This window comes from Kogia breviceps, chromosome 5 (assembly GCF_026419965.1).
Source record: "Kogia breviceps isolate mKogBre1 chromosome 5, mKogBre1 haplotype 1, whole genome shotgun sequence".
NCBI classification, from domain to species: domain Eukaryota; kingdom Metazoa; phylum Chordata; class Mammalia; order Artiodactyla; family Physeteridae; genus Kogia; species Kogia breviceps.
In genome coordinates this window covers 19,869,942-19,883,060 of record NC_081314.1, presented here as the reverse complement: position 1 = coordinate 19,883,060, position 13,119 = coordinate 19,869,942, and the positions used below count along the sequence as shown (strand labels likewise).

Sequence of the window (13,119 nt, the reverse complement as noted above, 5' to 3'; positions counted from 1 at the left end):
CTGGCCTCAGGCATTCTCATAACACTCAGCACTAACTTTGACTAGGAAATGTGTTAAGAGACAGTTTGCCAAAGAAGCAAGAGCATGGGTGTGCAACCCAGCTCCACCACTTAGCTGTCCGGCCTTGGCAAGTTGGTTGGATTCTCTGAGCCTCAGCTTTCTCCTCAGAAAATGGAGATAATGAGAGAACCTACTGCCTAGGGCTGCTATAAGCATTAAATGGGTTTAATGTGTGTAAAGCACTTGGAACACAGTAGGCACTCAGCAAGTTTAGAGGGGTTTTTTTTTAGCTTTTTTTTTTCCTACCTTAGATACTAACCAGATCTACCAATGTGACTTTGTAAATTCAGGTCACTTTAATCTCTCTGGAACTTAAAGTGAGTGGGTTGGACTAGATAACCTTTAAGGAGAATTCTAAAATTCTTTGATCTATGACCTAGTATGAAGTTCTTTCATATCCACTGTAATTTCTTGAGTAACAGATTATTCAAAACCAAAAACTACCAACACGTATTAAGTACACACATATGGTATTCTAAGTTTCAGGTTATTAGCTTCAATTAATCTAAAGTCAACCAACCAACCAACCTCTTGAAACAGGTTATTATGCCATTTTACAGTTGAAAAAAAATGAGACTTAGGTTAAGAAACCTGTTCCAATATCCTGTAAAGAGCAGAGCTGTAATTCTAACGCAGGTCCTTCTGGCCCCAGGGCAATTCTTCTACATAATGGTAATTCATAAAGGAAACATAGTTAACACCCCATTACTCAGGGGTCCCTATCAAAATTACCTGATTTCTTTACCTCTTCAGCCACTAGTGCTATTTCACATTCCTAAAGGAAAACATCCCTAGCAATTCTGATAGATTTTGAGAAAGCAGGAAATGAGTGGGGCCTGAATAAGATTCCTGGCTACAAGTTATCTTGTTGATTATTTCGGAATTTCATCAGTTAGTGCTCTCTTTTCTCACTTGCAACTATAATCAAGATTTGATCACAAATTTGTAAAAAGATGACAAAATCTATTTTTGACCTTCTCGCATCTATATAAAACACATACTTTGGTAAATAAATTCCTTACTTTTGTAGCACATTTTCCTTCGTTTAAAATTTAAGACTGTGAAGTTTTTTGAAGAATTTACTGTCAAGTTGAGCTGCATTAGTATCATAACCTCAGAATCTACTTTGCCAGTACAGGAAAGCTCGACCCGAAACACTGTTTAAAAAAAGAAAAAATATTTTAATTTTCTAAAAAATCAACATTAATGCCCACTGAATAATTTAGAATTTAGTTTTGTTGCAATAAAACTAAAAATAATACATTTACATAACATACTAAGCAGAAACTTTCAGAGAACTTATCTTTAGACTACACAGCTTTGGACATAAAGTACTTCATTCATTATAGATATAAAAGTTACTTAGCATTAAAGAACAAACCAAGACATAAAGGAAGAGAATTATTTTCAAATTTGCTCATGATTTTTAATATATCAATTTGTCTCGTAAGTTCTCTTATTATAACATAGTAAAGCTACAGAATCATAAGGCAAACCCTACCACCTCATCAGTCACAATCAACAGTAGCAACAAAAATTACTTGATAAAAAAGGAAAGACAATTCACCACCAAAATGCAATTATGTATTATTCTTAATGAAGAGATTAAAAATAAACCTGTAAATGAAACTGATAAATTCTCAACTATGAATTAAAAAGAAAAAAAAAAAAACCTTTCTAAACAGAAACTGGCTTTAATCAATTAATATAGCAAGGGGATAAGACTTTGGTGCACATCTTTTTTTTTTTTTTTTTTTTCAATCTTTCAGTTTAAGACTCTTTTTCTACAAATGTAGAATATATCATTCTACCATCTACATCAGCGTATGAACAATATGGGCATTTTTGAATTTCTTTACTGGCCCATAAAAATTAACCAGCCTTCCCATGTTTTCTTAAAGCTTAGATTAATGAATGTCACTTAAAACAGTGAGTAAGACTGTCAAAAAAGTTCCATAACACTGGGGCTTATACTGTCAAGTTTAAAAATTTTTCATTTTCTTTAAATCTCACATCTTCAGGAGCCTCTCTCAAAAGGCTGGCTCAAAAGTAGTTAAATTGGTGTAAACATGACACTTCAATGATTTATTCAGACCTGTCCTGAGTGCCTATCCTATTCCAGATGTTATGTTAGGCACCAAGTGTAGATAGCTGAAAAAGACAGCTCCTGCCCTCAGGGTGGCACAGGCTAGAGAGAGAGACAAAGACAAAGAATTACAAGATAATGTGATCAGTTCACAACAGTTAAATATAGAAGAGTTAACAAATGGAGGGAGAGGAGGCGGGAAAAGCAGAGTACAGATTTTGAGTCTTGCAGAATATTTAGTAGGAAGAGAAATTCACAAGCAGGAAAGATGAAAACATGGTTCCAAATACAGAGTCCGGCTTGTGCAAAGGCATGGCTCTGAGAACGACATGTAGCACGGCACTGCTGGAACGCTGGGGCAAATGCAGCAATGAGGTTTAGACAGGCAGGCAGGGGCAGATGGTAAACACAGCACACTGGCTGGGGAGTCTGCAATGTACTCAGCTGACTGGGGTGGGGGCACTGAGGGACTTGATATCACATGGTCAGAAGTGAGTGTTCAGTGGTTATCAGGGCTGCAGTGTGGGAACTAACTGAAGAGAAACAAGACCAGACAAAGGGACCCAGCTGGGGGCCAACAATGCATATAAGGAGACAGAGAAGAGCTGAGTGCAGACAGTTCTGGAAGGGATGGAAAAGAGGAAATGGTTTAAACAGTCCAAATAATCCCTATTTTAAAAAATTACTTTTCAAAGTACTTACGCATCTGATACCTACGTGTGTGCGTAGAACACTACATTATCAGTAGTTTAACTGTGCTTTGAGAGTACATGGGACACAGTTAAAAACAGTATGTTAAACTCTGTCACTGAGACTCACCTGATAAAGTGCGTGGAACTTCCCCCTGAGCAGAAATGTTGACCTGCGGCATGTCCATAGCCACGAAATTGTCTACTTGGAATCCCAGCTTATACTCAACCTGTAAAATGGAGAAATACACAAACTGGATCCGTCATAACAGAAAGGGTACCAACAGCTTGACCTCACTGATTTAGGTCATTAACTAATGAATACATGAGCCTTTCATAAGAACAAATAATCTAGCTATTTTTTTAAAAGTCCAAATTGTCAGAAACAGTGCTAGGAATGTTCCTTTTTTTTTAAACAGTTGAAGAAACCAAGCCAGGGAAGTTGAATATATGCAAAGTAGCTAGAGTGGGAATCCAGCTCAGCTGCGTCTGATTCTAAGACTTTTCCCCACCAGACTGCATTGCCTCTTACATGACCCATTAGATTACTGTCTTGGGGGTGTGTTTATTTTTTTTCTTCCAGTTTTACTGAGATGTAATTGACATATATCACTATATAAGTTTAAAAGGGTTACAGCATAATGATTTGACTTACATACATGATGAAATGCTTATCACCATAAATTTAGGGAACATCTATCATCTCATATAGATACAAAATTAAAGAAGTAGAAAAAAATTTTTCCTTGTGATAAGAACTCTTAGAATTTCCTCTCTTAACAATGTTCATATATAACACAAAGCAGTGTTAGTTCTATTTATAAGGTTATACACTGTACCCCTAGCACTTACTTACCTTATAACTGGAAGTCCGTAGTACCTTTTCATTGCCTTCATCCAACTCCCCCTGCCCACCTCCTCTGGTAACCACAAACCTGATCTCTTTTTCTATGTGTTTGTTTGTATGTTTGTTTGTTTTTGAAGTATAAGTGACCTACAGTACTATATTGGTTCCATTTATGCAACACATTGATTTTTTTCTATACATTTCAAAATGATCACCAAAATAAGTCTAGTTACGATATGTCACCACAAAGATATTGTTTAGTTATTGACTATACTACCCACACTGTAAATTTCATATCCTTGACTCTTTTATTTTGCAACTGGAAGTCTGCACCTCTTAATCTCCCTCACCTATCTCTTTCCTCCCCCTCTACCCTCTCTCCTCTGGTACCCATCTGCTTGCTCTCTGTATTTATGACTTGGTTTCTGTCTTGTTATGTTTGTTCATTTGTTCCTAGGAATTTTCAATTGGATAAAAATTCAATCCAGTAAGCCACCCTCTATTTCATGCTCAGAACAGTACCACCACTCTCCTGTACAATCTGCCATCTAGGATTCAGAAATTCTGCTGAGGACCACAGCCACTGACAGAGAAGCCCTGGAGAGGCAGATAGATATGAAGAGCCAAGGAGCTGAGATGTATAATTTACAGACCATGACTAGGCACCAATGTCTTCTCTATATGATAAAAGCCAAGCTCTGAGGGCCTGCATGTGACTGGTGGATGACGGTCTGTTCTACAGACCCACTCACCTCACAAGCAGATTCCAAGGTACAAATTTCTCATAGAATATCTAAGTCACATTCTCTAGTCCAGCTTTCACCACTGAGAAAGTTTATGTTTGGATGCCCATCTAACCTCTGGATCTATTTCTGAAGTGATTCAGAATCAGGAAAGGAAGAGGGGTGACTAGGAAGATGTCCTGGGAACACCAATATTCTCTATCAATACCTGGCCTACATAGGTGGCTTAACAGAACCAAACAGCATCAATCAGTAAATATAGTCCTGTTGCTAGAGAGATGTTCATGAAAGAAAGAGTTCAAACTGCAAAGCAACAGGTGAAATTCAGAATGGCTGCCACCTTCAAGACCTTCAATGAGGCCTTATATTTCACGTTACTCTGTCCTGCCCTTGGGGACTCAATAAGAATGGTACCCCTCTCCCATTCAGTGGTCACAAGGGCTTTTTGGTGGAGGCTGGGACTGGCAGAAGCCAAAGGGCAGTGGGTTAGGAAAACAGTAGGAAAGAGGTTCAAGAAACCATTCTTCAAGGAACTTAACTAGGAAGAATGTAATCAGGTAATGGTGGGGAGCAGGGCTGGGGGTGGGTGGTGGGGTAGATTCCAAAACCTTTCTTTCTTCTTTTTTCAATGGGAGATACTCAAACGTGTTTATATACTAACGGAAAAAAAAAAAAAAACAACAAAAAAGGACTTAACAAAGAGGAAAGGAAACAGGGAAAGAGTAACCTTCCAGATTATAAAAGAAAGGATGGACACCTGAGTATTAACTGGGTCAGGAGGTGTTTAAACCATGAATAAGAAGGGCTCAATCCAATGACTGTAACTCCCCCTCTGGGTTTCTCTTTTCACACTCTACTTGAAAGTCCCAGAACGCTGTAGGGGGTATGCAAATATTAAAGTACTGCTTTACAGTTAAGATAGGTATACAAACAATTGTTAAAGGCTGTATTTGGTAAGTGCCATGTTCACAACAAAGGGAATGTTCTTGCTGCTGCACATCAGTGACTTAGTGGCACCTTGGCTAGAAGTGTTCCCTCTCCTCTTAGCATGCCGAAATACCGTCACTGCCACCAGGGGGTGCGAGAGAGCTGCAGCCCAGCAAGTCGGAGCCAAGAATGTGCAGGCTTTCCCAGCAATACTCATTGACTAACATTAAGAGAATGCATTGACTATATCCCTATATCCATGCTACCTCTAAACAGGGCAATACATGAAGGGCAAGTGCATGAAAAATAAATTAAGCACAGTCAGCAAGAACTGGATTAGAACCATGAGACTGTGTGACCATTAGGTACATTACTAACTTTTCCGAGTTTCAGTTTTTATAAAATGAGGCTAGTATAACCATGTTATGAGGATCAAATAAAATAAGATGACATACCTGTCAGTCTGGCACAGGTCCCCTCTAATAAACGCAGACCCCAGTGGCATCAGCAGTCATTCCAGAGTAGCTACCCTAGGCCCTGCTGCACTTCCCTGTAAGCACCAGCCTACTCCTGACCCCAGAGATTCTGACACAAGCTTTCCTATGCCCTGCCAAGAACAATAGTGCAACCCTTCCGTTTTGTCCCCCATCTTGGGAATGCCACTATTCTAAACAGCCTCCCATACCCTCAGTCTCTTCACAAGTGTCTTCCCCACCTTCTCCCACAGCCTGGCTGTCTAGGCCCTCAACCCTCAGGGCCTAGACAGTAGGGTCAGCATTCTTTCAGGATCATTAGGTCCTACATACCCCTTTCTCATGCAAAACCCCCTATACTCTGAAGCTCCCAACTTCTACTCATAACGGCTATTTCTCATGCCAACATCATCAGTGACACACAGGGACTCTGCAGAGGCCTGGGTGCTTGGCTCACTCTGTCTCCTGCCATCTGCCTGATGGCTTCAATATTAACATTCAGTATTCCTATGTACTGAAGAATTGCCCCATAACCAAAACAAATGCAAAAATCCCACTCTATCAAAGATCCCATCATAACATCTGATTCCTATAAAACCGGTTCTTTGTCTCCAACACTCTGATTCAACCAACATTTATGAAGCACATTTGTAAGCCAAGGGCTATGCTCAGAGTTGGGATGCAATAGCCAATAAAGCTATTTCCATCCTCTCCAGCCTAGCTAGTGACCTGGTTTCACTTTCCCATAGACTGTGCCCGGAAGAAGACTAGTTACCAACACAGTCGTATTGCCATCAGGACTCTGACGACCTCTCACTCTGCTTCTGCTGCCCAGCACTGCTGGGGGAAATCACACCTGGAGAAAGTTGCTCCTACACAAAGATGATCCCCAGGTTCAGGGCAGGCCGTTAATCCTGATCAGCAATCCCTTCCCCACTCACCCCTCTCTCCCTAGTCTTCTCACTCCAAATCTCACAGGATCCACAGCTTTACCACCTGCTGCCCTCCCCACTTCCCTTCTCTCAGACAATGCTCTTGTCCCCTTCGGCTGGCATACAGGAACCCCCTTTCTGCCTTTCTTTTCAGCTCCAGGCAGATCTGTTAGGACACTCAACCTTTGCACACCAGTCCCAAGGAGAGATCTGTTCTCCTCTCCAAATGATAAACCCTTCTCTCCTACTATACTAGTGCTAGCTCACTTCACCGCTGATGAGATTTTTGTATCATCAACTCATCTCGCTCACTCTCCTATATCTTCATTTTCTCCCATATGCCCAATTACTTACTAGACATATCTACCTAACAATCTTACAGCTCTCAAATGTAGCAGATTCAAAACCAAACTTACTGTGCTTCCCCACACGTGTCTCCTTTATTCTAGGTCTCAGTTATTGCAAGCAGAGGCACAGCTAGCCAAGGACCAGAACCCCTGGGGCAGCAGACAAAGCCAGCAGCAAACAGGGTCAAAGGCCTTAACTGCAGTGCTGAGGGCGGGAACAAGACTAGCTCTGCAGAGTCTCAGTGCGGGGTTGGGGGCGGAGAAGGGCAGGAGGGAGAGAAGTAAGCTTGTGAGTGGAGCTGGGTAGAGTCAGGGGCACGGAGAGAGGTGGTGAAGGGGCTGAGTAAGATTTCTGAAAAGCCCAAACCTTTGGCCAACAGCAGCCTGGAACACTAAGAAGTGTGAAAGCACCATGCTTGCCCTTTGCTTCCTCCCTTTTTGATGCACTGCCTAAACATGAAAGGCATTCCAAAGCAGTTCTCTTCTCCCTCTGGAACCTTCAGAATATAAAATTTTAAATTGCAGTTTCTGGGGTTAGAAACTGCCAACTATTAAAGGCCAGTTTTTTCCTATTTTGGCATGTATCACTGTATATCGAATCTCACTCGCCAATGATCCTTTGAAGAAACAGATCTGCTCTAAAGCTAACATTTATAATCTACTGGAACAAAGGAAATCTGAACAGCAGTTGTTTATCAGAAAAAAGAATGAGCCAAAATACTTCAGAAAAGAAAACTAGAGAAAATATAAATATTTGAATAAGCTAAGAAATAAACATTTTTGGTAATCTTCCCTTACTTGGAAGCAAATGGCAATTGCAAAGAGGCAGCTGCTGAGTAAAGCCACTTCCTTTTGGAACACAGTACAGATTTAAAGTGAATACACTTGCCTACAGCCAAATAGGCTTTTAATTTCTCTGAAATTACCAGAAGTGCTGCATTTCTCATAGAAAATCCACTCTGCAGGCGATACAGCAGGCTGAGCCCCAGGGCTGCTGTAGGAACTCTGGACAAGTTCCCTGCAGACCCTCCTGACAATGATGAATTCCTGAAACCAGATATCAGCTATGGGATGGGAGTGAGTGGGGATTGTATTCTGCTACATTTTGGTATATTTTTGCCTTTCAGCTATCTAAAATATCTACTGACACTTAACAGATGCAGTTGCATGCTTTTTTTCTGGATACTGGAGAATGTTCTGGAAAACAGAAGAAACTAATTATTTGTTAAAGCCACCAATAGTCTTTTTTTTTTTTTGAGTGTGTGGCCTTGTGAAAGACAAGCAACACCAGAGTTCTCATCCCATCTGGAAATGCAATTAACCCATCATATTTACCAGCCACTCACTAAGGCAGTATGACACAATGTCCAGCCTCTGAGAAGACCACAACCTGTTTGGCAAGATAAAACAGAATCACGTATACACTGGAGAACACTATTATCAAAAGCTTTGATGTGTTAAAACTAATGTTAAAATATCTACAATGTGAAGTGAAATACCAAGAAGCCTGGAGATCTCTGGAAGCAAATACCTCATCTTCTGGCAATTCTTAAAAAGCAAGAACTACAAAGTGTTCGAGCCTGGGAGCCATGGCCCTCCTTCTGAAAGTTCCTGATTGCATCCCAGAGCCAACATGATCAGGTGAAGAACTCTCCAACATGTCTCTCCCAGCCCCTTGCATGATTTTCCCATTTCAAAAAAGTACAGACACACACACACACACACACACACACACAGATGCTTATCTATGCACAGACTATCTTTAGAAGGGGAGACTAGAATCAGGTAACAGTGGTTGCCAATGGAAGGGGAACTAGGTGCTTAGATTGCTTGGGGATGGTACTAGGAAGGTGTAGGGAATTTATTTTTCACCGTATACCCCTATGCCTTTTGCATTTTGTACCATATGCATAAATGAAATACTCAAAAGATTAACTTTTAAAATAGACAAACTTCAATTAAACAACTGTGCTAAATCACCAAAGAGATTATGACCTAAAACTGGAATTAGGAGCTGCAATGGAGGCCGAACCTGAAATTAGATTTAACGTACACACGTTCCTTAGTTTTTTACTATAAAACATTTTAAGATATAACATGATTAGCACTTTCCTCTAAATTCTTACACCTGCTACAGATGAACTGTGAAATAAGTTTAGTTATATATTCAAACTATGAATTCCATTCATTTTTCCAAATTTACAACTTTCTTCAGAGTAAAATATCTGGAAAATCCCCAGGTGTGCAACTAGTTTGTCAACTAGCTTGTCAAGTTTACCCAACCTATGTTTTCACACTTCTAGATACAGGAATCCACCACTCCTAAAGCAGCACATTCTAACTTTGAAAAGCTGTTCAGAAGTTCCCCATTTGTTGAGCTGTGCCCTGTGGCTTCTACCTGTGCATCTCTTCCATAGTCGGTTAAGGAATACCTGTAACTAACTACCAGGTACTACACCAGACACAAGGGACACAGAGGACAAAAAGAGGTTCCTACCCTTAACATGCTCAGCACCTTGGAGGGAGACAGACAAGAAAATCAACTACTAAAATATTCTTAGAGTATGATAAGGGCTATGAGGGAGGATAGAGAAGGTCACTGTGGGTACAGAACATAGATGAAATAGAGGTGACACCAAGTGTAAGTTTTGAGATAAAGAGAGTTAATGAGGTAGAGAATGAGGAAAGGGCATTTCCAGCAGAGCAAACAGCAGCAATGTAACAGGGCACAGGGCATTCCATAAATTGCCAGACACCCCCCTCCAAAAAAAAATGGCAGTAAACAATCAGCAGGAGGGCAGGCAGAAAAAGAAAAGGCAGGGATGAGATCATGAAGGCTCCCTAAGAATCAGAACTTTATTTTGGTGGCAACCGAGAGCCCTAGGACAGCTTTGGGGGGGCGGGGTACAGCAAGAGTTCAGTCCAGAGGCAAGACCAGTTAGAAGACTATTTCTGTATCTAGTTAAGAAACTAAGCCCAAACTAAGGATGAGGCATTAGTCTCGAGAGAGACAGGAAACGAATTTAAGGTGTAATTATGAGAGAGGATAATCTGGACTGGGAAGGTGAAGGAGGAGTCTAGGATCCCTTCTAGGCTTCTGGCCTCTACGTGTAAATAAATGTGATGGCCTCCAACAAGTCAGGGAGCTTCTGCCTTACGAGGACTATCATAGCAGCAAGAGAAGTCCAAATGTGCACTAATGATGTTATTTAATACCCGCCACAGAAGTAGTTTAGAAATTATGCTCTACAAGATAATGTGAAGAACATGAAAGTACAACGGAGCTATATCAAGGCTCCTCCTAATTCAACATGTACCCACACCAACACTGCTTCCCATTCAAACATATATATTCTTCTGAGCCCCTTCTTCTATCTACTCTCCTCCACTCCAATTTCCTCCTTGTGACACGCTCCTAAAACTCCTCAGGCACCCATTATCAGCAGTCAGACCCCTGAAACTCACTGCAAATTTAAAAAAAAAAATTAGTGTATATTTTTTAAAACGAATGAGAATGTTTAATTCTAACTGCCACATCCTACACTGCCTTTTTATTCGTAAGTCACTACTCATACACTTGCCCAGAAAATATTCTCATGGTATATCAGCATTTTTTTCCCAAGTGGGCCCAGAAACAATCACATCCTGTTCAAAGTCAGCAGCTTACCCAGAATAGAATCTCTACTATTTCATTAGATGTTTTCACTATTTTAAAATATATGTATTATTTGTTTTCATATTCATCAAACATTAAAGATAGGAAAAGTAACAAAGGACTAACCATCAATTTTTTGGAGAATATAAAAAGCTTCTTTGCCTGAAAGATTCACAGAAAAGATGGATCTCAGAGTTTCAAGGGAACTTAAAATTCAAGACTGCCACTCCACAAATGTTTAAATTCCTTCTACAGCACTACCACCAAATGGCTACCCAGTGCAGATCACCTCCTCCAGTGAGAGGAAACAATTACACTGGCTAAAAGTGAAACCTAGTTCTAAACACAGGTGCAAAAATTAGTGGTTGAAAGGGTGTTGCATTATGGGATTTTAATATATCATTTCAAATTATTTCCCCACGATTAACTGTTCCTTATAAAAGAGAAAACTTCACAGTGGAGAAACCTGGTGAACTGTGTGATCACAGCTAACATCAACAGTAAGGGGACAAACTGACATCGTGTGCACTGCGGAGGACGGCAATGCTGTAGTGTTACCACCAAGGAGACATTCTGGAATCTAACCGTAAGGAAACCTCAGGCAACTCAAACTGAGGGACAGTCCACTGGCCTGTATGTTCCTAAATGTCAAAGTCAAGAAACACAAAGAAAGGCCACAGGAGAAAAAAGGGCTATAAAGAACATGATTGGGATAGCTGATTAAATATGAGTTCTGTAGATTAGACAATAGTATTGTGTTAATATTAAGTTCCTAACCCTGTTCTTAGGAAATATACACTGATCTATTTAGGGGTAAAGGGACACAATGTACACAATTCACTTGCACACAGTTCAACGGAAAAAAGTGTGTGTGCACTAGGGTGGGGAGAATGAGCGAATGAATGATAAAGTAAGTAAATGGAGCAAACCAGTAACAATTAATGAACCCGGGTAAAGGATATTCTTTGAGAATTCTTTGTACTGTTCTTATAATTTTCTCTATGTTTGAAATTATATCAAAATTAAAAGTTACCCGCCCCAAATAATAATGTCACACAATGTTATATAAGAATACTGAAAAATGTGTTAGCTGTTTCCTTGAAGAGTCCAGGTGCCTACCCATTCAAACAAACAGACCTCAGATTAAAATGTCTCAGGTGAACCTTTTCTGAAATACCTATATCATTTATGCTGGCACTTCAGTACATCCAAGTTACCATCTACTATATGTTCTTAGTTCAAATGAAATTTCTCCCTCTGTTTTTGCAGATTTCACCCTAAAGAGATCTATCCACTCCTAAAAGAACACCCCCCCATTTGGATACCCCAAGGCAATAATGATGGACAGTTGAGGTGCTCTAGACAGCAAGGCGCGTATGCTTTACCCAGGATCCAAGCTAATTCAACTTTAATCACAGCATTCCTGCAGCTATGTTTTAATACATGTATGTGTGTACATTTCTCTAATGTACATGTGAGCATATATAATAATGTGGATATATGCATATTTATATAATCATTTTTACTTATCTGACTGGCAAACAAATATACTTAAAATATTTAGCATTAAATGGTGAATGGAAATAAGCACTCTTATTCACTTTGTAAGGAATGTTGGCTTATTGGTACCATCTTGGGAGAGGGAAGGGAGAAAGAATTTGGCAATATCAATCAAAATTTTAATCATGCACAGTCTCTGACCCAGTCATTTCACTTCCCGGTCACAATGTACTACTCAGAAATAATGAGAAAAGTACACAAAAATTTCTGAACAAATTAAGATGTTCTTAATGTATGTATACATACATACTCATAAACATTCACAGACATATATTTTTTGTTTCTATATTCATCAATAATAAAGTTAGAAACAGCAACAAAAGATGAACTACCAATTGCTTTTACCATCCTTTTACCATGGATTTTGCCTGCCAAATGAAGTGAAGAAACTATTTGTAATAATGAAAGGAAACATTGTTTGAAATAGTAAAAAAATGCTATTAAAAATCCATGCATCAATAAGGCACTTAACAAATAACAATATGTCGTACATCCATATGACATCATATTATAAAGCCACTAAAGAGACTGAGTTAAATCTGAAAGTAGAGAAATGTTAAGATGCCAAGACATAGTATCAAGTAGGGGGAAAAACACTGTACAACACATGTGTTAGAAAATCCCCTTTTTGTTTAAAAAGGAAAAAGAAATGAGCTTTGAAGTATACCAAATTATAAACAATGATTACTTCTTGGTACAGAGGTACAAAGTCTTAACAGTTCTTAAAACAATTCTATAATATTTGAATTTTCCCAATAACCATTACTGTTTTCTAAGTAGACAAAAAAAGATCTATATTA

At 39.5% G+C, this 13,119-nt stretch overlaps 1 protein-coding gene across 2 annotated transcripts in view; it reads right to left on the bottom strand.

Moving 5' to 3' along the window:
- Positions 1–13,119, bottom strand: part of RYK (receptor like tyrosine kinase) — a 91,934-nt gene that overhangs the window by 49,578 nt on the left and 29,237 nt on the right. For both annotated transcript variants that reach the window (XM_059064160.2, XM_059064161.2), the window contains exons 3-4: positions 2,966–3,065; positions 1,083–1,217 (exon numbers count right to left, since the gene is read on the bottom strand). In XM_059064160.2, coding sequence (XP_058920143.1) covers positions 1,083–1,217; positions 2,966–3,065 — 235 coding nt within the window. The remainder of the gene's footprint in view (positions 1–1,082; positions 1,218–2,965; positions 3,066–13,119) is intronic.